Consider the following 24261-nt stretch of genomic DNA (forward strand, 5'->3'; position numbering starts at 1 on the left):
AAGCTCCATAAATGGAGAAGGTCCAGAATACCTCTTTCAAAAGTAGCAGCAACTTTTCATTTAGCTTCAGAGCAAGGGGGTTTGTTGGAGGAAATAAAGGCTTGTCCGCAAAATTCTGATACCTAGGAGTGGGAAGGAAAATCTCTTCAATTAGAAGAGTCTCCTCCTTCACCTAACCCAATAAAGCCACTCTCATAATAGATGGGGGGAGGGGGGGTGGTAAAACTGTGTTAGAAAGGAACATTATACTGCTCAAGATTCATCTCTCCCGGCTGCAGCCAGTGCTCCAGGCTCCCCAGCAGCAGCCCCAGGGCTCGGGGACCTTGCAAGGAGCATGGGACCCAGAGTCACTGCAGCAGGAAGTGCAATTCACTTCCTGCTGCTGCTGGGATGCAGGGAGTCCAGCCATTCTTCCTAGCCAGCTCCTCCTGGGTCATAACAAGGAGCCAATTCCATTGCACTGCAGTCCCACAGCCCCAGACCCTGCCCCTTGGTGGCTCCACATTCCCTGGGCACGGGCAGCTTCTCCCCGCATTAAGGGGGCATAGTACACAGAGGCCATTGTACTTCTATAGAAAGGTGTCCAGATCCTGGGGAGAGGGGAGGAGGGACCTGCAGTGGGGGGTCAAGGGGGAGGAGAGAAGCAGCCAGGCAGCAGCGGGCTGCTTGGAGCTGCCTCTGAGCTTTTGTATGTGCTATGCAGGTTCCTAGGCATCTGAGGAGGCAGTATCTGATACTCAGCTTCCTGGGTTCATCAGTAATCTCCCTGGATTCCGAAGAGTTTACTGATAAATCCAGGAAGCTGAGTAACACATACTGCCTGCTCAGCCACCCCGGAAACTGCATGGCACATAATAAAAACTTCCTCCAGCAGAAACCCAGACATGGAAACCGCCAAAACCCGCAACCTGGGGTCCAGCAGCAGCGCAAGGGAAGGCCCAACCTTCCCTGGCCTATTGTACCTGCCGCCCATGCGTACAGACAAGTAAGACATGGGCCCAAATCACCCCCACATATCCTTTTGCATGCAGGTATCCTTCCTGCTGTGTGGAAGAGGGCTCAGGTTGCCTCCTCAGTGCTCAGCATCCACAGTGAGGAGGTGGAGACTGGGCAGACTGGAGAAAAGAGTAGTTAGGTCAGAAGCAGGGTTTGGAGGGTACATGTTGCTCTCACCTGCCTATATTATCTTTCCCACAAAACCTCCATCTGGGGGTCCTTGAGCAGCTGCAACCAGGGGAGTGCCCGGTAATTTGATTGTAAAGGAAATGTAGTGCCAAGGAGCCTGTGCTAGGGGTTCTTTGTGAGTAGCTGCAGAGGCCCAGTCCCTCCTGTGGATACCTGCGGCCTTCCAAGCGTGGAGGTGGTGCAGCCTTTTCATGGAGGTGGTGGTGAGGTAGATATTGGAATTGGGGAGAATCTCAGGGAGGAGATCCTTGTGGATATTTCCTCCTCATAGTCTCCTTCTGAGGGTTTTGCTATGGGAATTGGGAAGGGATGATGATCTGGGCCCTGATGGCATCCTTAGACATGATGAGCTTGATTGTCCACTGACATGGGGTTTGTGACACAGAAGGTGCTGGAGCTAATGGTAGAGCTGATCTGGGAAGAAATTCTACAGTGGCATTCTCCAGGTGCTTTAGGTTCACTTTGTGTCAGTTCCACTACTTTCTGCAACAGATCTTACCTCCCACCTGCCCCAATGCTATGCCTGACTCTCCACTGCTGTTAGGTCCCTGAGGTATCTTACATCTGTGGTGTAAGTTAAAGCTCCCTCCCCTACCCCACAACTTTTACATGCACCACGGAGAGGCAGCTGAGAATCAGAGAGTCACAGCCAACCTCCTGACAGCCTCTTCTCTCCGCTGCACCTGAGCAAACTTGGGTTCATTGGAGAATCAAGCCCATCATTCTCACTGAAGACCCAATCCTGCATACTCTTACACTACTATGCATAGACCTATATGCTCAGTAGTAAATATCCTCCTATGTAAGCAGTGCAGAAAGAATTTGACAGAATAGGGAATCTGGCCTGATATAGGGAGATATGACAGAGGAATGAAGTTGACACAAAATTGAAGTAATGAAATTATCTGTTTTTGTAATATATGCATTGTGCTATTTCTCCTTTTTTCTTGTAATTATTTATATTTTAATATCATTTATTCTTTATATTAAGTTGGCACAGGAGTTTCACTCTGATCAGCCTGGAATGTGTTTCTGCACTTATGAAATCATATTTCCACATTTGTGAATAAATTAGAAAGCAAAGGCAGCATCAGTACTTGCAGAAAGGAGCTGTGTCTTGTTTAGTGGTTTGTTTACTATTTTATTAATTTTTGTTACCTTAGAAAATATTGTGAAGGTGACCTCAGTTTAAAATAACCCATACATTTCTTCCATAAATGCCATCCTCTTGAGTATGCTGAAAGAAAAGCACAACTGGAAAAGATAGGTGTTTTAGAAAAGTGGTTCTCAACTAGGTGCCCGGCACCCCCTGGGGGGCTGCCAAGCAGGACCAGCATTAGATTTGCTGGGGCCCAGGGCAGAAAGCTGAAGCCCCACCACATGGGGCTGAAGCCTGATGCCCTGAGCTCCGCCACCCAGAGCTGAAACCTGAGCAACTTAGCTTCATTGAGCCCCATGGGGCATGTGGCCTGGGCAGTTGCCTTGCTTGCTACCCCCTAATGCCAGCCCTGGCTTTTATATGCAGAAAAACAGTTGTTGTGGAAGAGGTGGGCTGTGGAGTTTTTATAGTATGTTGCGGGGGGGGAGGAAGGGGGGGACTCAGAGAGAAAAAGATTGAGAACCCCTGTTTTAGAAGTCAGATCCTTCCAGTTTAGTTTGGTGTTATAAACTGGCATGTGAATACCTATTGCCGTCTGTTCCATGGAATAATGTATGTTGAGTCTGCTTGTGTATATGTACAGGTTTCCTTTGCTACCTCTTTTAGTGAGCTACTCCCTTAGCTCTTCTAAACCTGTTTTCTGGGAATATGAACATTAGTTGTAATCATGATGCTCCAGTTATGCAGCTGGCTGGTAGTTATGGTATGATGTCTATAGGTATGTAGTCATAAATAATGACAGTGGAATCTCACCCAGTATGCTGTCTTCATTGGGAATTCCTAAGCATGGAGATAGACCTGACCCAATAAATCCAGCTCTCTAAGCAAATACACCTCTACCTCGATATAACGCGACCCGATATAACACGAATTCGGATTTAACGCGGTAAAGCAGTGCTCCGGGGGGGTGGGGTGGGGGGGACGGGACGACAGGGCTGCACACACTGGATCAAAGCAAGTTCAATATAACGTGGTTTCACCTATAACGCGGTAAGATGGACAGCGTTATATCGAGGTAGAGGTGTATATGGAGTTCCGGCATTTTAAAAAAAAACAAACATCAATATGCAGTCAGCATGATTGATGCAAAAGTGGATCAAATGAGGATGCAGGTCATTAATCTAGACTGGTCCTGATCCTGCAAGGTTCTGAGCACTTTCAACACTTCCCTCAGCACTTTACAAGAATCAGTCAGTACCTTTTAGGGTCAGGTCCCATGTTTGGAACTGGAGAAGCTGTTAGATTTGGTAGTTAATTCAGCGACATATTTTTTTAAAGCACAATTTTGACAAGTTACTGCATCTCAGTTAGCTCCCTCTATAATAAAGATAGAAACTGGTGCTTAAAATTCTGCTGAAACATTGGAATAAGGAGGAGACAAGGAGGCAATGTTTTAGCTACAGCATATGATGGCAAGCAGAGGTTAAGTGACTGTGCCTTTTTTGACAAATGGATTATCATTATATTAGGTTCGGTTGTTAAATCTGACTCTTTCTTCAGAGGACATGTAGATGAAACATGACCAAAAATCTGTCCATTAAGCTCCCAAGAAACATGCTATTTGGTCCCAAGAGAGCCTTGTCAAGAAAAGAGACTCCTGTAATGAATAGTCCTGATTTTTAGAAATATTCATATTAAGATAGATTTCAAGGGGAGGCAAAAACCCCAGTACGGGTTTGCATGTTAAAGGGTAGTTAAATGGGTTCTCTGTACACAAGATTTTTCTGTGAGAGCATCCTGCATGGGAGGTTTTTATATCTGTGTCTGTCTGTGTTCTCTTGGGAAGCTCACACACCAATCAGATTGTCCTAGAAAACCACAAAAAAGCCAGTGTCCATAGTGAGAGGGAGAACCCTAGTGGATAATCACATTTGTTACCGAGAAAGGAAAGAAACAAGAATGAATTGGAGTTTCTAGAAATAATGACTTGTTTTACATCTGTTTAATGATGCATAGTGTAGTTTTGAAAATTAAATTTTCTATGCAATTTGGTAAACTGCATTATAATTTGTATTTTAGAAGTGTAAGATCATTTACTTTAATTGAATTACTCATTTAAGTAAAGTTAAGTAAGTGAGTGTTTGCAGGATGGGGGCCTAAGTCCTCAAGCTGGGAGCTGTAGCAGACTCTTATCCTCTGTGGATCAAATACAAAAGCGACATACCACACGTACTGAACAACGGGCTACATACTATTAGCTTGACCTTATTTTTCTGTACTTAGTCCTTCCCTATTGTTTTTGTTGCTAAAATTATGTTACTGCTTGCCTTTTTCCTGTATATTTTTATATTCAACCAGAACCTTGATGTAGTATGTTTATAATTAGCATTCGTCTTTACAGTTCTATATAACCCTTTTTTCATGTTTTATTATTCTCATTAATCCTAGCCTGTCTATCTTGCTGTAAAACATCATAAGTATGATATCAGGCCTTTTCTTCACTCTGCTGGAGGTGTTGGCACTCTAAAACCCACCTGCCCAGCTAGGCTACCAACAAGACTTAGTCCTCTAGAGGCCTAGAAGGGCCAAAAGGAGAAACTGACCAATTGGGAGCCAGCAGGCCGGATAAGGACTGTGACAGAGTTGGAGCTCCTCAGTACTAGCCCAGAACCCCAGGGCCAGGTCAGGGCCTTGTTTTCAAGCGCTGCAACTAGGTATGTTGTTTGTTTATTTAAAGGTGCAGACAGCCAACATCTGAGTTTATTTTTATTTAACTCTTTAGGGACTGTTGGTGAGTTTGTGACATGGTCACCCTGCTCCAAGTAGGCTGCCAGAACTTGTGGTCTAAGGCAGGGAACACCTGCAGTACCACACTTGGCCCCACAAGAGGCACTATGGAGCAGCCACACCTATCCCAACTTGGTATTAGCAATGGGATCGACTCCTCCTTTCTGTAAAGGAGAACCATGGAGGAGACTGTATAACTCCCGGTTCTGCAGCAGAGGCTTTTCCTGGACGTGCAACAGGAGGCCAAGGAGGCCACCCAAAAGCAGCAAGCTGTGCTCCTCAAGCTACTGTAGAGGCAGCAGCCATAGCAGCAATGACAGTTCCAGGAGGCAATAAATGAGTGGATCACCAGCCGCTCCCGTTCCAGAGTGACACTGTTGCGGTCAAGCATAGACCTTACCAAACTGGGACCTGATGATGATCTTGAGATACATGTTACGCTGCTCAGTGGGAAAAGACTACTAAGCTGCATGACTAGCTCCTTTTCTGTCTGGGGAAGCTCAGACAGGTTACTGAGCCTTAAATGATGAAGCCACAAAGGACTATGATACCCTGAAAGCTGCCATCTTTGACTGACAAGGGGTATCACTGGAGACTTACCAGCACTGGTTCCAGATAGAAACTTTCTCCTTTGGGACACAACCCTGTTCCATGGCCCAGCAACTAAAGGATTGGGCCACCCACTTGCTTCATCTGGTTTCCTGCTCTCCAGTCGAGATTGTAGAGTCTGTAGTGCTCAGACAGTATCTAGAGGTTTTGCAAGCCACCATTCAAACCTACTGTATGCAGACATAACTCCAGCACCACTGAAGGTGCCATCCTAGTCACAGAGGACTTTCTGCTGTTAGGTTGGCCTAACCAGTGTGAGCCACCTAGGCCTAGAAAAGCCTGGCCCCAATCTCCCGAGGAATCGACCTGAACTACCAGGAAAGGGCTGAGGGTTCCTGGGGAAGTCTCAGAATGAGGGGTACCCTCTTCATGGACCCCATAAGGCACCCCACAACACCACCAAAAGAGCATCAGAGAGGAAGTACATGGAGTTGCACCTGGGAGCAGGTCAGGGAGCTTCCCCTAAACCAATGATCATCTGTTTCCACTGTGGAAAGCTGGGGTACATCAGTCACTCATGCGATTTCATAGAGTGTGGTTTCATGGAGTGCTAGGGCCTCTCAGGAAAAACAGATGAGAACTGTTGCTAAGGATTTGTAAATCCAGTAGTCCTATGGGGCTGAACAGTATCAGAGCTAATAAACTCAAGGTGCTTCTGAACCCTAGTCTGGGAGACCTTACTGGATTCTGGAGAACAACAGAAGGATGATCCAGTGTATGTGACCTGGGTCCACAGGGATACTCATACCTACCCAATAGCCTGGCAACATTTGAACATATTGGACCAACCAGAATGCTTCAGGTTGGTGTAACACCCAGTTTGCCATGGGAAGTAATAATTGGGAGGGACTGGCAATGTTTCTCTTTGCTATTACTGCACCACTCAGAGAGCTCAGACGTCAGATCTCACCATCTGTCTGACATCTTCCCGATTGTGGGCTCCAACCTCTGTAATGGCTTCTTGCAATTCAAGAAGACTCAGAAACAGTGACAACTTGCTTGATTGCAAACAGCCTTGACAGCTGACAAGATGGCTGGCAGCTCAGCAGAACAGCCTTGGGATAACTCTCTTCCCAACGTCAACCCAATGCTGTTAGCCAGTTCCTTTGATTTGGTCTGAGAAGAACAAGGAGATGACATCCTTGGAGAGGCATACACCTAGATTGTGGTGGTTAATGGAACCATCTCTCAGGAGGTTTAAACCTCCCAATGTCCTTATTTCAAGTGGCAAAATGACTTACTCTATTGCGAGGAGAAGAACTCCTGCCCAGGTGAGGTATGCCACTAGATCCTGGTGCTTTGAAACATTCAGAAAGAAATGCTACAGCTGGCAGATGCAGTCCCTTCATTGCTCACTTGGGCAGAGACAAAACCCTAGAGAGGGTTCTGGGCAGATTTTATCAGCCAGGGGTCCACAAAGAAGTAGTGAATTTTTGTGAGGCTTGACCTCAGTGCCAACAGGTAGCACCTAAAGGACACCTCTGGGCTCCCTTGATCTCCTTCCTCTCATAAGTACAGCATTGGAGCAGGGTATGGATGGACATAGTGTGACTATTGGGGAGGGGGAGTGCTTTCCTGGGAGTGGGCCAGCTATTACACTAGGTTCATGCCCCACTTCGCAAACCTTGCAGAACCATTGACAGACCTCACAAAGGCCACTGCACCCAGAGCAGTCCAGTGGACAACTGACTGTGATGAAGCCAATATCAAGATAAAGAGTATCCTATGTCAGCAGCCTGTACTTCAGAGTCTGGACTTCTTCTCACGCCAGTTCTTACTGCAAACGGATGCTTCTGCAGTACATTTGGGAGCAGTGTCACAAAACTTTCAGGTTGTGGAGGATCTTATACTATATGCAGTTCAGAAGCTGCAGCCACTAGAGACTAGATTCTTCATCATCAAGCAAGAATGCCTGACCATCAAATAGGTTGTAGGGGAATTACATTATTATCTTTTAGGGTCTCCCTTTGACCTAATAATGGACAATCCACCCTGTAAATGTTTGCAGGTGATGAAGGACACTAGTCCTCGCATTACTCAATGTTATTTGGCACTGCAACCATATGCCTTTTGTGTGCAATACCAAGGTCCACAGCGCTAGAATGCAGGTTTCTTTTCCTGGTGTGGTGTGGATATTCTAGAAGGAGGAGATTGGGCCCTTGGGATCTATCAGGCCTTCTCTAACCCCTACTAGAGGTGTTGGCATCCTGACACCCCCCTCCCCACACACACATCCGCACACACAGTCAGGCTGGGCTACCAACAAGACTTAGTCCTCCAGAGCCCTAGAAAGGCAAGGAGGAGAACTGACCAATCAGGAACCAGCAGGCCAGTTAAGAATGTTTCCCTGATTCTTCTCAGGGGAAGAGCTGGGTGAGACTGGGCAGAGACTGTGCTCCTCAGTGCTAGCCCACAAGCCCAATGCCAGGTCAGGGCCTTGCCTTCAAGTGCTGCAAATAAATGCTTACTTTGTTATTGTTTGTTTATTAAAAGGCACAGACAGCCAAATTCTGAGTTTATTTATATTTAACTGTTTAGAACTGTTGCTAAGCATAGGGCACAAGCCCCCCTTCTCCAAGCTTGCAGCCAAAACTTGTGGACTCAGTACCACACTTGGCTCCACCGGGGGCACTGTGGAGCAGCCCCACCTGTCACAGATACCTTTGCCTTTTTTTAAATATTTCAAACTTCATTCAAACTCAAGCTTTTTCTATTTTATATAAATATTTTCTAACCTTGCCTTTAAACAATGGCCTTAGTGTCTTCTATTTATTTTACATTAAATAAATAATTTTAAATCTCGACATCCTTTTTTAATACAGAAACTATGCCAAAATATCCCTCTCCCTGATTATTCTTCATTCCATTTTTAAAAACAAATGAATTAGCTTCTCTCTAGTTATGTGTATTAATATTGTATGATTGGCTACTAAAATAGACATTGCATGAAATTTTTTTCCATGGTATTCAGTATACATGTTCCCTCTTCAAAGACCTGGGACATTTCAATTAATGTGAAGAAGACATGTCTATGTCTCCCACAGAAAATCCCAATTATAGGGGCAATTTTAAATGCTCCAGAAGGCAGGCCCTTTCTGCCAGATGAGATTTCTGAAACTTCAGGCAACCATATGTAGGCTTCATTGCCAACTTATCCACATAGGAGGGTTTTTTCTCACATGTATGGCTCTAATGGCTTCAGCAACTTATGTCACACCATACTCTCTTCTCAGAATGGGAACTCTACAGTACTTGTTGGCAGTAAATTACAGACCAAGTACAGACAGTATGTGAAAATTTCTAACCATACAAAAAGATGTGCTGACCTTAATGTGCTGGACTCAGAGTACAAATGTTGTAAGAGGGATATTATTCAGTCTTAAGCTCCATCAATGACTGTGACATTGGATGCTTCCAACAGGTGGAAGGGGGATCATCTCAACTCTCTGTCAGTTTGAGGACACTAAAACTCTCAGGAAAAGAGTCTACACATAAACACATTAGAGTTGAGAGAGATATGTCTGGCTGCCAAATTTTTCTACCTCACATCAAAGGGAAGGTAGTTAGTCATGTATGACGTCAATAAACAAGGCAGAGTTTATTCATCTCAATTGTGCAGGGCGGCAATCAAGTTGCAGGATTGGTGTGTCCAGCACAACATTTTTCCCATAGCCCTTTCACCTGATGGGAAAGCACAATGACTGGTGGATCAGCTACGTAGAGACATGATGCAATTACACAAATGATCAGTAAAGAAGAAACTAATACGCAACATCTTCAAACTCTGGGGATGTCCAGATAAAGACCTATTTGCCACCAGACGCAACACAGTGTCACTAATTCTGTTCAAGAGCAAGAAAGGACACCCAATCCATATTGGATGTGTTTCTCCTGAGTTGTGGAAAAGGCCTGCTGTACACTTGCCATTAATGCAGAAATTATTGAAAAAGATAAGACAGTATAGAACCAAAATAATCTTAGTTGCTCCAGCATGGCTGGGGCAACAATGGTACACCAACCTACTGCTGCTATTGAGTTCACAGACTGATTCTAGCATTACCAGATTTATTGTTGGAACAATAGGGCGGGATTTACCATCTGGATACTCTATCTCTACATCTGACTGCCTGGGCTATAGGATTTTAACAGACTTTAAAACATCTTGTCCTTCAGAAGTGCAACAGGTGCTACTCAATTATAAAACAATCTACCAGAAAATGTTTTTGCCTTAAATAACTGAGGTTTGTAAACTGAATGCATAACAAATCAGAACCAGTATTAACACCAATTCTGGAATACTTATTTCAGTTAAAGGTTTCAGATCTGTCAGTTTCCTCTTTATGGCTCCAGGTAGCAGCTATATCAGCATACCATTTTTGTAGACAATACATCTGACTTTGCGCACAGTACGGTCAAGACATATATGAAAGGACTTTCCAATTTGTAACCACCTGTAAAAGACTCAATTCCGCCATGGGATCTCAATTAAGTCTTAGCGCAACTCATAAAGTTGCCTTTTGAGCCTTAGGCAGAGTGCTCTCTATTCTATTTGTCTATTAAAACTGCTTTTATAACAGCTATAATTTCAGCTGGGCAAGTGAGCAAGTTACATACCCTTGTGACTGGACCAATTTTCACTATTTTTCACAAATATAAGGGTGGTGCTTTGTCCTAACCCAGTATTTTTACTTAGTGTTGAAATTTCACATTAATCAAACAGTAAATTTACCAGTTTTATTCCTCACAGTCACAAGAGCGAATCGAGGTTACATATTTTGGATGCTCAGAGAACCCTAGCTTATTATCTGAGTAAGACTAAGGCATTTCACAGGCTTCCTAAATCTCTTTTTTCCCTATGCAGACAGGCTGTCTCGACACAAACAATATCTAAATGGGTTGAGACAGTGTATTCAGGAAAGCTACAGATTAGCAACTATTCTCCCCCTGCTGGATTATATCAAATTCTGCTAGAGCATGGCTACATTCTTGGCATGTCTTAGACATGTGCCAGTTTGGAAGGTATGTAGGGCTGCCACTTGGAGCACTGTACATACTTTTACTTAACATTACATATTAGTTCTGGCACCTTGAGTAGACACCCAGTTTGGTAGAGTTGTACTTCAGTCCTTATTTAATTAGGACACTGAGTTCCACCTCCCATTTATGGAGTACTGCTTTCCAAACTATGCCATGAGTGGAAATATGCAGAGGACATTCAAAGAAGAAATGAAGGTTATGTACAATCAACCAATGGAACTCATTGCCAGCGGATGTTGTGAAGGCCAAAATTATAACTGGGTTCAAAAAAGAATTAGATAAATTAATGGATGATAGGTATGTGACGTTGCACTCTATATGATTTTATGAAAGTATGCTGGTGAGTATGAATATAATGTAACTGGAATATGCTTCAAGCAAAAGGTCTCTTGTAAGGTATCATTACAAAGCTTATAATCTACTGAGTGTGGTCATCCTATTTGTATAAATGTATCACTCTTGTATCTGAAACTAGAAATATAAAATATAACTCTGAGGGCCTATTGTAATTATGCAAAGTGTGGGCCATTGATGGTGGTTTGGAATCTTGATGGCTCCCATTAACCAGGACAATTGTCCGTAGATGGCTCTGTTTTACTTGTAAATCTTCCTGTATACGTGTTTGCTGGCAAGTGGGTAATGAAGTCTTAGGACTTGGCTACACTGGCGGTGTACAGCGCTGCAACTTGCTGCGCTCAGGGGGGTGAAAAAACACCCCCCTGAGCGCAACAGTACAGCGCTGTAAAGCACCAGTGTAATCAGAGCCTGCAGCGCTGCACGCTCGCTCGCAGCTATTCCCCTCGGAGAGGTGGAGTACATACAGCGCTGCGAGAGCTCTCTCAGGCAGCACTGCCACAGCAGTGCTGTGAAGTCCCGAGTGTAGCCAAGGCCTTACAGTGACATGTGATCATGTCACCTGAACTGGAATCCATCTTTAACCTGGTACTTTTCCATTGAGAAGCGGGGGGGAGTGGGAACCCAGAGGGACAAAGGATTCCCGCCTTATTCAAAAGATATATAAGTGGATGGAAGAGAACAAAAGTGAGGGCTGCAGTCATGAGAAATCCCCTAGCTACCACCTGAGCTGGAACAAGGGCTGTACCAGGGGAAAGGATTGTGCCCAGACTAGGAAGGTGTCCATTCTGTGAAAGAAACTTATTGAAACATCTCTGAGGGTGAGATTTTATCTGTATTCAGTTTTATTACTGTATTAGACTTAGATTTGTGTGTTTTATTTTATTTTACTTGGTAATTCACTTTGGTCTGTCTGTTACTACTTGGAACCACTTAAATCCTACTTTCTGTATTTAATAAAATCACTTTTTACTTATTAATTAACCCAGAGTATGTATTAATACCTGGGGTGGGGGCAAACAGTTGTGCATCTCTCTCTATCAGTGTTATAGAGGGCGAACAATTCATGAGTTTACACTGTATAAGGTTTAGACCCCATTGGGAGTTGGGCATCTGAGTGTTAAAGACAGGAACACTTCTGAAAGCTGCTTTCAGCTAAGCCTGCAGCTTTGGGGCAAGTAATTCAGACCCTGGGTCTGTGTTGGAGCAGGGTGCTGGAGTCCCAGGCTGGCAGGGAAAGCAGGGGCAGAAGTAGTCATGGCACATCAGTTGGCAGCCCCAAGGGGGTTTCTGTGATCCAACCTGTCACAAGGTACATCAATGGCTGTTAGCCAAGATAGTCAGGGAGGCAACCCCATGCTTTGGGTGTCCCTAAGCCTCTGGGACTGGACAACAGAGTATGGATCACTTGATAATTGCCCTGTTCTTTTCATTCCCCTTGAAGCATCTGACATTGGCCATTGTCAGAAGACATGATATTGGGCTAGATGGACCACTGGTCTGACCCAGTATGGCTGTTCTTATGTTCTTACCTGTAACCAGAGTTCTTTGAGATGGGCTCTGGATAGTCACAATCTCCACCCCCTCCCACTCTTCCTCATAGTCTTAATAAAATCTACCTCTGAGACAGGGGTGGAAGGAACTGAAGCAGCAGCAGTTCCTTCCACTTTTTATAGCCTTTCTGTCAGAATATTCAGGAACACTGAGGGAAGTGTCCCTTTAACGGAGACTGCTAGGAGAAAGCTCCACTGTTCAGGCTGCACCAGCCAGCACAACCGATGAGTGTGAATATGCAGAGTCCATCTTGAAGAACTCTGGTTACAAATAAGTAACCTTCATTTTAAACTGCTGAAAATCTGGCCCTTTTAAAAGATGCTTCATGCAAATCAGGAGCACATCGTATCTGTAATTAAGCAGACTCTTTGTAATTATGGTCTTTAAAGAAAATTAGAGCCTTAAGCTTCAGAGGGAAATAATTTATTTAGAAAACTGAGTTGTTGGGCTTTGTGCAGTAATATTTTTCAGTAACATTTTATTTATTATTCATAATATATTTTTAGCTTACTTCACACATACAAGAGCTGGATTGATAGAAAACATAATGGTTCCATCAGTGTTCTCAATGATTTATGAACAACAATGTTTCTAAGTAGAATATGATAGTATAGAATATAATTCATGGATGTACAAAATGTTACCCATTGTTCTCTCAAGGATCATTTGTCTGTGTATAGCAACAGGCATATTGACATCTCTTCAAATCGAAATTGTACATGCCATTGCTATGCGTTTCATCCAAAGACAGATGGACAGAGCACTCTGTCTGCTAATAAAGGGAACTGTATAGTACCAAAATGTGCCATTTAGCCACTGGCCTAAAGGTGAGATCTGAAAATATAAAGGAGTTAAATGTCTGCAGCCATGTGTTGGTAGGTAAGTATGCAGCACTACACCTTGCATGCAAATTCAGAAATTCAGTCTGAGAAATTGTAGTTGCCTTTTGGAGGACTGGGTGGGCATTGATTAACATGATGCAATATTAAAAACTTTCAATGGATAGATTAGATAGATCAGATTAGACAAATCTGTGATCAGTCCTCTAGACCATGTTGACTCTAGAGAGATAATGCCTCTTCTTCCCTGAACATTTTCAAAATTACTAAGTGCACATTTTCATGCAAAAGGGGCTTTTTTCAGACTACAGAACCAATATTTTTCAGTTATCGGAAATTGCAACAACATTTAAAATTTCAGAGGAGGGAAATACTATACAAAACAATTGGGTAAAGAATTTTATACTAATGTTTTACAAAAATATTTTCAGCATTTTAATCCGTATATATATTTTTTAGAGTTAATAAGTATATTTCAACAGATGTATATTTCAGATGTAAGTGTTAATGCAAAGAGGCAATAGCACCTTGTAATTCTTCATGTTGTCACTTAATTTTATATTTATTGCTGACATTTATTTCTACAGGTGACTGAGCTGGAGTGTGTGAGCAGTCAAGCAAATGCAGTCCATACACATAAAACAGAATTAAACCAGACAATACAGGAATTAGAATCCACACTGAAGAAGAAAGAAGAGGTATTTGCTAACGTTATTCATAACATTTTAAAGTGGCTTTAAAAATCATATTATTTATAACAGTTTGTAATGTAATCTTAAATCTGCTTGTGAGCACAGAGGTGATTTCTGCATGGACTAAAGTAAGAAGAATCCATTTTTTAGCCTTTTTGAGGCTAATACATTTTCTTACAGATTGTCAATCACAGCTATTGTGTGGATTTTAGTGTATCTGAGCCAAAAATCTGCATTTTTCTGTTCACTCTTCCCAAGTACCTTTCTTTGCAAAAGGAAGCATGCACTGAAGCATGCAGCATTTCTTCACAGCAGCAGTCAAAATGAAGCACTGTGAATCCCATTTATAGACAAGCAATGTCAGTGCAAGTATTTATTTTAAAAAGCAGCTATAAGCACTGCTTTCCTTTATTGGGGAAGTGAGTTCGTGGTGAGAAACAAACCAATCTTTATGAGTTAAGATTATTTTAACATAGCTGATTTTGGGGTCCTGAGGGCCCTGCCCCTTTCTTCTAAATAAGCTCCACCCCCTACTCAGTGCTGCTTATTGTGCCGTCAGCCAGGGTCTGGGCCAGCAGTAGGAGGGTATGGGGAATTAGAGAAGCCACCTGTGCTGCCCCAAAGTGAAGCACACCTGCCCCCAAAAGGGATAGCTAACTGTCCCTATATTGAAGGGGGAGGATACAAGGGGGAAGGGAGCTGACTATGGCGGGAATTGGCTTTTGTGGCTCCCCCATTACCAAAGATTCTATAACGAGCAGTATATAGGAACATTGGCATTGCCATACTTGATCAGACCAGTAGTCTCCAACAGTGGCCAGCACCAGATGTTTAAGAGAAAGTGCAAGAAACCCGGACATTGGCAGTTATGGAATAACTTCCCCACAGGGTAAGTTTCTTCCTAACCCCTGTAAGAGATCGGCTTGTGTCCTGAGATGTGGGGATGTGTATTGGTTTCTTTTTTCCTGTTGTTTTTTAATCCTTACTATTGTAATTCTGTATGCTCTTGTTAGCCATGTAAACATCCAGTCCTTCTTTGATTCCTGCTAAGCTCTTGGCCTCAGTGATATCTTGTGGCAAATTGGTCAACAGGGTAATTGTGCATTGTGGGGGAAATATTTATCAGTTTTAAAGTTGCTGCCTTTCAATTTCATTGACTAACTGCTTGTTCTTGTATCATGAGAATGAGTGAACAGAAATGTCTGATCTAATCTCTGTACCGTTTATTTTGTATACCTTTATCACCTTCATCCCCTCATACTTTCTCTAAACTAAAAACACCATTCTTATCAGTCTCTCTTCATATGGCAGTCAGTGGTCAGAACTTTGTGTTCAGGCAATTTCTGTTCCCTCTCTCTTGCCGCTGCTGGCTTCATCCCTTGCTAATGATATAGGAAGCAGCTCCCCACTGAAGTCTGGATTTCTCTTTTGAAAAGGAGGAGGACTACAGTAGTGTACACTAAAATATTTTTTTTAAATAAATACAGACCAGGATTGAACTTTTAATTACCATGACCCTCAATTTTCCAGAAAAAATATTCCAGCCTTGCTGGGGTGGGAGAGTAAGAGAAACTCCACAAAGGTTAAACGTTGATGGCAAATATGTAGTTTGAGTTATTACACTTTTCAAGATGGAATTGCTCATTGTTGGTGTATGAATGTCTAACATGCAGATGAATAAATCACAGAAGTTGTTGATTCCATACTATTAGTGTGTGTGTGTGTGGGGGGGGGGGGTTTGAACTCCACACGTGAAGTGTCAAGATAAGCAGCTGCTCAGTGTCAGTTTTGGTATAATTGGAATGATTTGGCCAGGAAGAGAATAAGTGGCTTATTTGCACTGAGTTAAGATCCGGTAATGTGTTGTTAAAGGAATTGTTTTTGCTCCCTCAGGAAATAGAAAGATTGAAACAAGAAATTGATAATGCCAGAGAGCTTCAGGCACAGAGGGATGCTTTGACCCAGAAGCTCCAGGTAAGCATCAGTATTATATATATTTTAATTTAGATGTAGGAGAAAAAGGAAGATGGGCAATAGGCAGACACTTATATTTATCATATGTGCAGCTTGTTTGTTCCTGGCTAGGTTCACCCAAACTGGCAGAGAGAGGTGTAACTTACGCCTCCATGAACCAGTCTGGACCCCATGTCCTCCAGGGGGAATTCACACCAAATTGCCATTTGCCCTCCCTTGGGCCATTTGACCTAACTGCTCCATAGGGGAGCAGTTTTAAGTTGCAGCTGGAGCTCCATAGAAGCCACTGTAGTGGAAGCTGCTTAGGAGATGCACCACATTAATGCATTCTCTGGCCACATTCCTTCACTGGTCAACACTGTTCCCATTTTGAGCACTTCTTGGCTTCTCTCAGGCCTTTCTGGCAGCAGGGCCGGCTCCAGGGTTTTTGCCGCCCCAAGTGGCGGGGGGGAAAAAAAAAAAAAAAAAAAGCCTCGATCGCGATCGGCTGCAGCTCCACTGTGCCGCTTTCTTTTTCGGCGGCAATTTGGCGGCAGGTCCTTCCCTCCGAGAGGGATAGGGACCCTCCTCCGAAGAGCCCGACGTGCCGCCCCTTCCCCTTGGCTGCCCCAAGCACCTGCTTGCTCAGTTGGTGCCTGGAGCCGGCCCTGTCTGGCAGACCTGCTGCCATTGAGTGCCTTCATCAGGTTCTTTAGCACACACTGGGATGAATCTAGATCAAATTGCAACTGTACTCTGATTTTAAAGTGTCCATATACACAGTATCTCTTTATTCCTTGTTGGTTTGAATAGCTCAACAATTCTTAACATTCTCTCAGGAGTGTCTAAACCCAGGATTTGGGTTGGGGGTCTTATCGGGGTGTGTTTGTTTTGTTTGTGAAAATTGTTTTTAGAGCTGAATGCCTCCGCAAACTGGAAATGGAACATGAAGCCTTTCATCTCTCAGTCAGTTTAAATTTAGCCCCAATTTGAAAATCATTAGTATGACAATTCAGTAGTCCTGTGTAAAATGAATCGGTGGCCTTGGTCTGTCCCTTTAACTGAAAACCCTATGGCAGACTCAGCAGAAGCCCAGATGTAGTTGGTGACTGAACTATTCTTTTATTTTGAGCAGAGATGGGCATTAACTAAGACCCTGTGTTCAAACACCTCCAAAATTTAGGAGCTTTGAAATTCGTATCTGAATTGTCTCTCTTGGGCCCATATCAAATTCCTAGAATAGGTCTCTACAGATATAGATTGAAATGTGTAGACAGGGCAAGGAAGAGGCTTGCATTGCCTTTTTCTGTATCTGTTAGAATCATAGAACCATTGGGTAAGAAGGGACTGCAAGGATCATCTAATCTAACCCCCACCAAGATGCAGGATTTATTGTGTCTAAACCATCCAAGACAGATGGCTCTCCAGCCTCCTTTTTATAACTTATAATGAAAGAGCTTCCCTACGCAGTCTGTTCCATTGTCCTACTGCTCTTACAATTAGGACGTTTTTCCTGAGATTTAATCTATATCTGCTATGCTGTAGTTTGAACCCATTTCCTCTTGTCCTGCCCTGTGTGGCAAGAGAGAACAACTTTTCTCCATCTCTTTTATGGCAGCCTTTCAAGTATTTGAAGACTGCTATCATGTCCCCCTTAATCTTCTCTTTTTCAAACTAAACATGCCCAATTCCTTCTGCCTTTGCTCTCATATGGCGTGCATTTCATCCCTTTGATCATCTTTGTCACTTGCCTCTGGATCCTTTCCAGTTTCTCTATATCCTTTCTATAAATTGGTGACCAAAATGGGACACTACTCCAGCTGAGGCCTAACCAGTGCCAAGTAGAGCAGTACTATCACCTCCTGTGACTTGCATGCTATGCATCTATTAATGCAACCTAAATGCATTTACTTTTTTTGCAACAGCGTCGCGTTTCTGACTCATGTTGATGTTGTGATCCACCACAACTCCCAGATCCTTCTCAGCAGTGCTGCTACCATCCAGTTACCCCCTCTTCCCCAGTTTGTATTTGTGCATTTGGTTTTTCTTTCCTAAGTGTAGCACTTTACGTTTGTCTTTGTTTAATTTCATTTTGTTGTCTATAGCCCAGTTCTCCAATTTATCAAGATCCCTCTGAATTTTAGTTCTCAAGTTGCAGTGGGGGAGGTCTAGGTTGTATATTACGAAAAAATATTTCACTAGGAGGGTGGTGAAGCACTGGAATGGGTTAATTAGGGAGGTGGTGGAATCTCCATCCTTAGAGGTTTTTAAGGCCTGACTTGACAAAGCCCTGGCTGGGATGATTTAGTTGGGGCTGGTCCTGCTTTGAGCAGGGGATTGGACTAGATGACCTCCTGAGGTCTCTTCCAACCCTAATCTTGTATGATTCTATGAGGAGTCAGTCCTGGGTCTGGTATTATTAAATATTTTTATTAATGACTTGGATAATGTAGTGGAGAGTATGCTTATAACATTTGGAGATGACACCAACCTGGGAGGGTTGCAAGCACTTTGAAGACAGGATTAGAATTAAAAATGACCTTGACACATTAGAGAATTAGTCTGAAATCAACAAGATGAAATTCAAAACAGACAAGTGTAGTAGTTGGCAGAGGTGAAAGTAAGCCGGTACGGTCCGGTACGGCATACTGGCAAGAGCCAGTACGCTGTGCTGGACTGGACCGACTTCTGTGGTGGGGATTTAAAGGGCCCAGGGCTCCAGCCACTGCGGGGAGCTCCGGGCCCTTTAAATCCCCGCCCGAGCTCTGGCAGCCGGGCTCCCGTGGTGATTTAAAGGGCCCAGAGCTCCGCGGTGGCCGGAGCCCCGGGCCCTTTAATTCACCCCTGAGCCCCGGGGCTCCCAGCCGCCTCTGCAGCTGGTAGCTCCGGGGTGATTTAAAGGCCCTGGGGCTCCAGCTGTGGCTGGGAGCCCCAGGGCCTTTAAATCTTGAACGGCCCTGCCTCTTCCGGTTGAGGCCACACCCCCGCTCTGGACTCCGGCATACCGGTAATTCCTTTAAGTTACTTTCACCCGTGGTAGTTGGCAACCTACCACATGTGGCGCGTCAGGCTAAGCGGGGGGGGGAATAGCTCAGTGGTTTGAGCATTGGCCTGCTAAACCCAGCGTTGTGAGTTCAATCCTTGAGTGGGGGCCACCTAGGGATCTGGGGCAAAATCAGTACTTGGTCCTGCTAGTGAAGGCAGGGGCTGGACTTGATGACCTCTCAGGGTCCCTTCCAGTTCTATGAGATAGGTATATCTCCACATATTATTGACTGTCCACAGGCACGGCTGCCCCCAGCTCCCAGTAGCCGCCCCCGAGCGCTGCAAGTTTCAGTGCTGTAAAGTGGCAGTGTAGACAGTGCACCAGCGCTGGGAGCCACACTCCCAGCACTGGTAGTCACTCCCCTTGTGGGGGTGGTTTTTTTACAGCTGGTGCGCTTTAACATTGCTAGTGAAGACATACCCTTAGGTTAGATGTTAGGAGGAAAAGCTTTAACTATGTAGCTCTGCTCTGGACTAGGTTTCCAAGGGAGATTGTGGAATCTCCATCTTTAGAAGTTTTTAAGAACAGGTTGGACAAACATCTGCCAGGGATGGTCTAGGTTTACTTGGTCCTGCCTCAGTAAAGGGGTTTGGACTTGGTGACTTCTCAAGGTCCCTTCCAGCCCTACATTTCTGTGAGTCTCTGATCCATCACCTGTTTTCAGATCTCGTCTAAAAACAGATGTTTTCTCCTTTCTGCATAACCGTTCATTTCTCTCCTCTCTCTTTTATTTTTTATTTTCAATTTAATGTATTGTGTTCCTCTAAAATGTTTTGAAATACAGCTTGTATAAAAAAGGCTATACAAAATAAAGTATATCACATTGTCCTGCATATCAACTAGATAAAAATCTATTGATGAACAGGAATGAAAAAGAGAGTAATCCATTAATGGTAAGAACTCCAATGGGGAACAGTATCAAATAAGCTATCACAGTAGAGGGGTAAGTATCGGGAGCCTTGTTAGTTAATATTTTCATTAATAATGTAGAGAAAGCATATGCAATCAGCCATGATCACATAAGCTCACAATAAGTAAGTATTCCTTTATTAGAATAGCAGATTCATAAATATAGCTTTTACTCAAAACATGTATATTTATTTAATTCTGATCTGTTTACTACATACCTTGCACTAAGAGCCACAGGACTATATTATGATGAAAACAACAAACACTATTTGTTGTGTTAATATTTTTTTCATTTAGAATAAAAATGTATTAAAAAATTAATCACAGTACCATTATAGGAGGAGCTCAAAAACACAGGACAGAATATAGCTGCAAATGGACCTGGAGAGATCAGAAGAGTGAGTTGATTATAACAAGATGAGATTCATTACTAATAAAGTTAAATCTCATACCTACAGATAGGAACGGAGAGACACAGCTATCTGGAAGGCAACAAGTGTGAGAAAGACCTAGTTGTAATAGCAGACACTAAACTAAATATGAACTTGCAAGGCAAACCTGTGCCAAAAATGCTAGTGCTATTCTTTGGGGTGTATATATAGGAAGGTTGTATGTAAAGCTAGGGAGATAACATTTTCATAACACTTCTGCAACAGGAGCTGGAATATTGCATGCAGTTCTGTTTCCTGCAGATTATTAAGTATACTAAATACAAAGAAGGGAAACAAATATGATGCAAGAATTGAAGGAAAATATATATGAGGAAATATTTGGGGAGCTAACTGTGTATAGTTTAGAAAAGAGAAGACAAGAAAGGGACTTAAATACAGTCTGTAAGTACCCACAAGATAATTTAAATGAAAGAAAGTAAGTATTCATATTCTCAGAAGATATTAGGACAAGAAGCAAGGGCACAGTAAGGAAAGGAATGTTTATGCTAGATATTAGATAAAAATTCCTAACTTTGTAAGAGCAGTTGGACTTTGGACTAGATTGAGGAAGGTGTTCAATATTAGATATAGGCAAATCAGCCATTATTTAGACCTGGATGATGTACATATTCAGGGTTACTAATATTTAGATGATATTCACACATCCATCTATATGAATATCATTAGATATGAAAAATGTTCTAGTACATCCTCTTGCCCTCCCTGCTTACAGCATGTTAAGATCTTGGGGTTAAGGAAGACATCCCACTGCATGTAGCATTGGGAAATGGAGAAGGGGCTCTGCCAGGAGGTCAGAAAGACAAGAGGAGAAAGAGCAGCAATCAGTTCCACTTTGGAAAGAAGAAATAGACATTGTGCAGCTAAGAAAATTTTAAAGAGTTAACACCTTCTTTTTAGGCATATGTCACTGATGATCTGGATAAAGGGGGGCTGATTCTTTACTACATTGCATTTGTGTAATCATTTACATGTAATTTGGTACAGTTTTACACATTTCACAGCACAGGTGTAAACACTAAAGAGCAGGGCAATAGAATTTAGCACAGATATGGATTCAAAGATGGACAGTTGGTCTGTTTTGTTATGCCAATTCTTACATACCTAGTAATAATAGGAGCCTACAAAGCAATGCCAAGTGCTCCAAGCAATTCCATTCAGTATAAATAAATCTGAAATGCATCTTTTTCAGTCAATTCTCCCTTCTAAGTACTTCCAGAACTATCGTATTCAGTTATAAACAGACTAAAAGCACTCTGCTGTGGACCCCGAGAGCAAGGGGGTCATAGGGTTTTGTACAAGACACAATAATCAAAACCCAGTGATTTGTTAAGATTTTTTAATACTCATATCTGTTTACAAATGAAAAGCAAGCACAGGGTTCCAGTTTAACTTTAATGTAACCCATGACCACATGCTCACGTAGGGTGGGTTGCTGTGCATACATGTAAGTGTGGTTTTAAGCCTCCTTTGTGATTCCCTGATCCTGCGGCTTTCTGGCCCATAAGGGCTGCTGAAATCTGTGCTTTCTGCCACATGCTCCAGGGGCTGTTCTTTGGGCCTTGAGGGGCTTTGGCCACATCACCTTTCCCCAAGTTGCACTCCGTGACCAGTAGTCAAGAGGTGGGACGGTGTAGGAGCCAATACAGTTATCTGCACCACCCAAGGATTTCCCTGTGCAGTGAGAAGCTGATTACATTGACTTTAGGGTAGCTTTGAGCCACTCGGTGCCCCATCATAGGTGGGTACTTATTGTCCTCGTCCAGCTCCCACTGGTGTATGGCTGGGCCCATATCAATGGAAAACATTAGTACAGTTGTTAGGTTAAGTGAGTGTGTGTGGGGGGGAAATGGTAACAGGCAGTGCAGAGAGGGGAGGTGGTGAATTGAGGCAGCTGCAGGGGAGAGGAGGACACACAGGAGGAGAAAAAGTGGCCACTATAAATTATCCCCGTCTCAAAGTGCTTTTCGGCAGCAGCTTGAAACCAGTCATCGTAAATCCTAAAATGGGAACTATTAAATATTCCAAATTTAATTTGATAAAATGCAACTGAGTTGAAAGTGACTGTTCTGTCACAGAGTGCTGCTGAAAGGGCAGCTGGGTTTCTGGGAGATGGGAGGAACGAGGGGAAGTCCAAGTAGCCCACAAAATGATGAAAAAATGTTTATAGATAAATATATAAATATTTTTTCTTGTCCGTTTCCTGAAAACTGTTTTTCATAGTGGAAGGTATATTATATAAACACTCCCTGTGCTGTTTTTAAAAGGTTTTTAAATAATTGAAATTTAAAATTGAGACATACTCAAATAACAATAAGCTACACCAGACACAAATGAGGCTCATGTTGATAACTTGTCAGGAGCCCAAGGGCAGCACGCAATTTGCATAAAATGGAGCTTATTATAGCTGCCCTCCTCTTTAATACGTGACCCACAGAGATTAGCGGTCCGAGCATACAGTTCTGCATCTTGATCCGACAGCCCGGATTTGAGCAGCATCATGTTCTGTGACCTATAGCAACTGTGGGCTGCTCCTCTGCCTTAAAGATGAGAAAAGACATTTGCCATGGTGTAATTCCCCTGGAGCTGCATTTGAGATGCGGACACATTGTCTCCCCTCCTACCCACTGTTCTATTGGAACAGCTTCTATGTACGGCAGCTCAGAAACTACTCAAATAGCACCCAGGAGCAGAGAGAAGCTCTGAAACATATATTTCAGTAAAATAAAAGATGTAATTAGTATTTTGTGGTTGTTTATACATTCGTACAGTTATCTTGATCTTGATATTAGTCTTACTCTATATAGGTCAGTGTATAGTGTGAAATAGCATATACAGTGGGTTTACAGTGGAATAGTTTTCATTCACACATGAAGTAATGTTTAAGATATGAGATCATTCTTTTTATTTAGTGGGGTGTGTGTCCTTGAGTAATCTATGTATTCTAAAATGGAGAATGGCTAAGATTAAAATAATCCCTTGAGAAGCCACTTTCAGTAAGTGGCATATTTATATATCAGAAACAATAGCAGATTTACTTCAGTTAATGTCTTGCATTCAATATGGCACTCAGTGGCTATATAATTTTATCACTCTGTTCCAAATGTCTTGTCCCTTGGATGTTTTACTGAGAAGATAAAAGGAAGATAGTGTTTTTTCAAACTCCTCATTGGCCTTTAACAAAAACCTGTTTTTTAGTTAGCAGTAACTGAAAGATTGCAAATAATTTAATTGTGGTCTTTTAAAACCTGTATTAACTAAGACAGACATGAATGACAGCAGAAAGAGAAAACTACATTCTATTTATAAACAGTACATTAACATACTACATGTTTTCTCTGAAGGAAGTAGAAATTCGAAACAAGGACCTGGAAGGACAGCTGTCTGATCTAGAGCAACGTCTGGAGAAAAGTCAGAACGAGCAAGAAGCTTTTCGCAATAACTTGAAGACACTTTTAGAAATTCTTGATGGAAAAATCTTTGAACTAACAGAATTACGAGATAACCTGGCCAAGCTAATAGAATGCAGCTAAAGAAATGGGATTTCAGTGCCAATCATCTTAAAGATGCACTGTCTCTCTTCATAGGACTATGTTGGGCTCTGCATCAAAGTTGCACAAAATTAGAAAAATGCTCCTCCAAGAGGGCCTATTTTAAATTTGAATAGTATATTTCAATGTAAAATTTAGAATTCATCTTGTAGCTAGTTAAAAAAGAAAACACTTGAATTACAAATTACCTCCATGTA

The 24261-nt window shown here is 42.8% G+C and overlaps 1 protein-coding gene across 1 annotated transcript in view; it reads left to right on the forward strand.

Moving 5' to 3' along the window:
* The window catches only part of HOMER1 (homer scaffold protein 1), a 96717-nt gene extending 72671 nt beyond the window's left edge, over positions 1–24046 (forward strand). Inside the window, exons 7-9 of the mRNA XM_065406548.1 lie at positions 14052–14162; positions 16050–16130; positions 23858–24046. Coding sequence (XP_065262620.1) covers positions 14052–14162; positions 16050–16130; positions 23858–24046 — 381 coding nt within the window. The remainder of the gene's footprint in view (positions 1–14051; positions 14163–16049; positions 16131–23857) is intronic.
* Positions 24047–24261: the final 215 nt, after the last annotated feature.

The sequence above is a fragment of the Emys orbicularis genome, chromosome 6 (genome assembly GCF_028017835.1).
Source record: "Emys orbicularis isolate rEmyOrb1 chromosome 6, rEmyOrb1.hap1, whole genome shotgun sequence".
Lineage (NCBI taxonomy): Eukaryota > Metazoa > Chordata > Testudines > Emydidae > Emys > Emys orbicularis.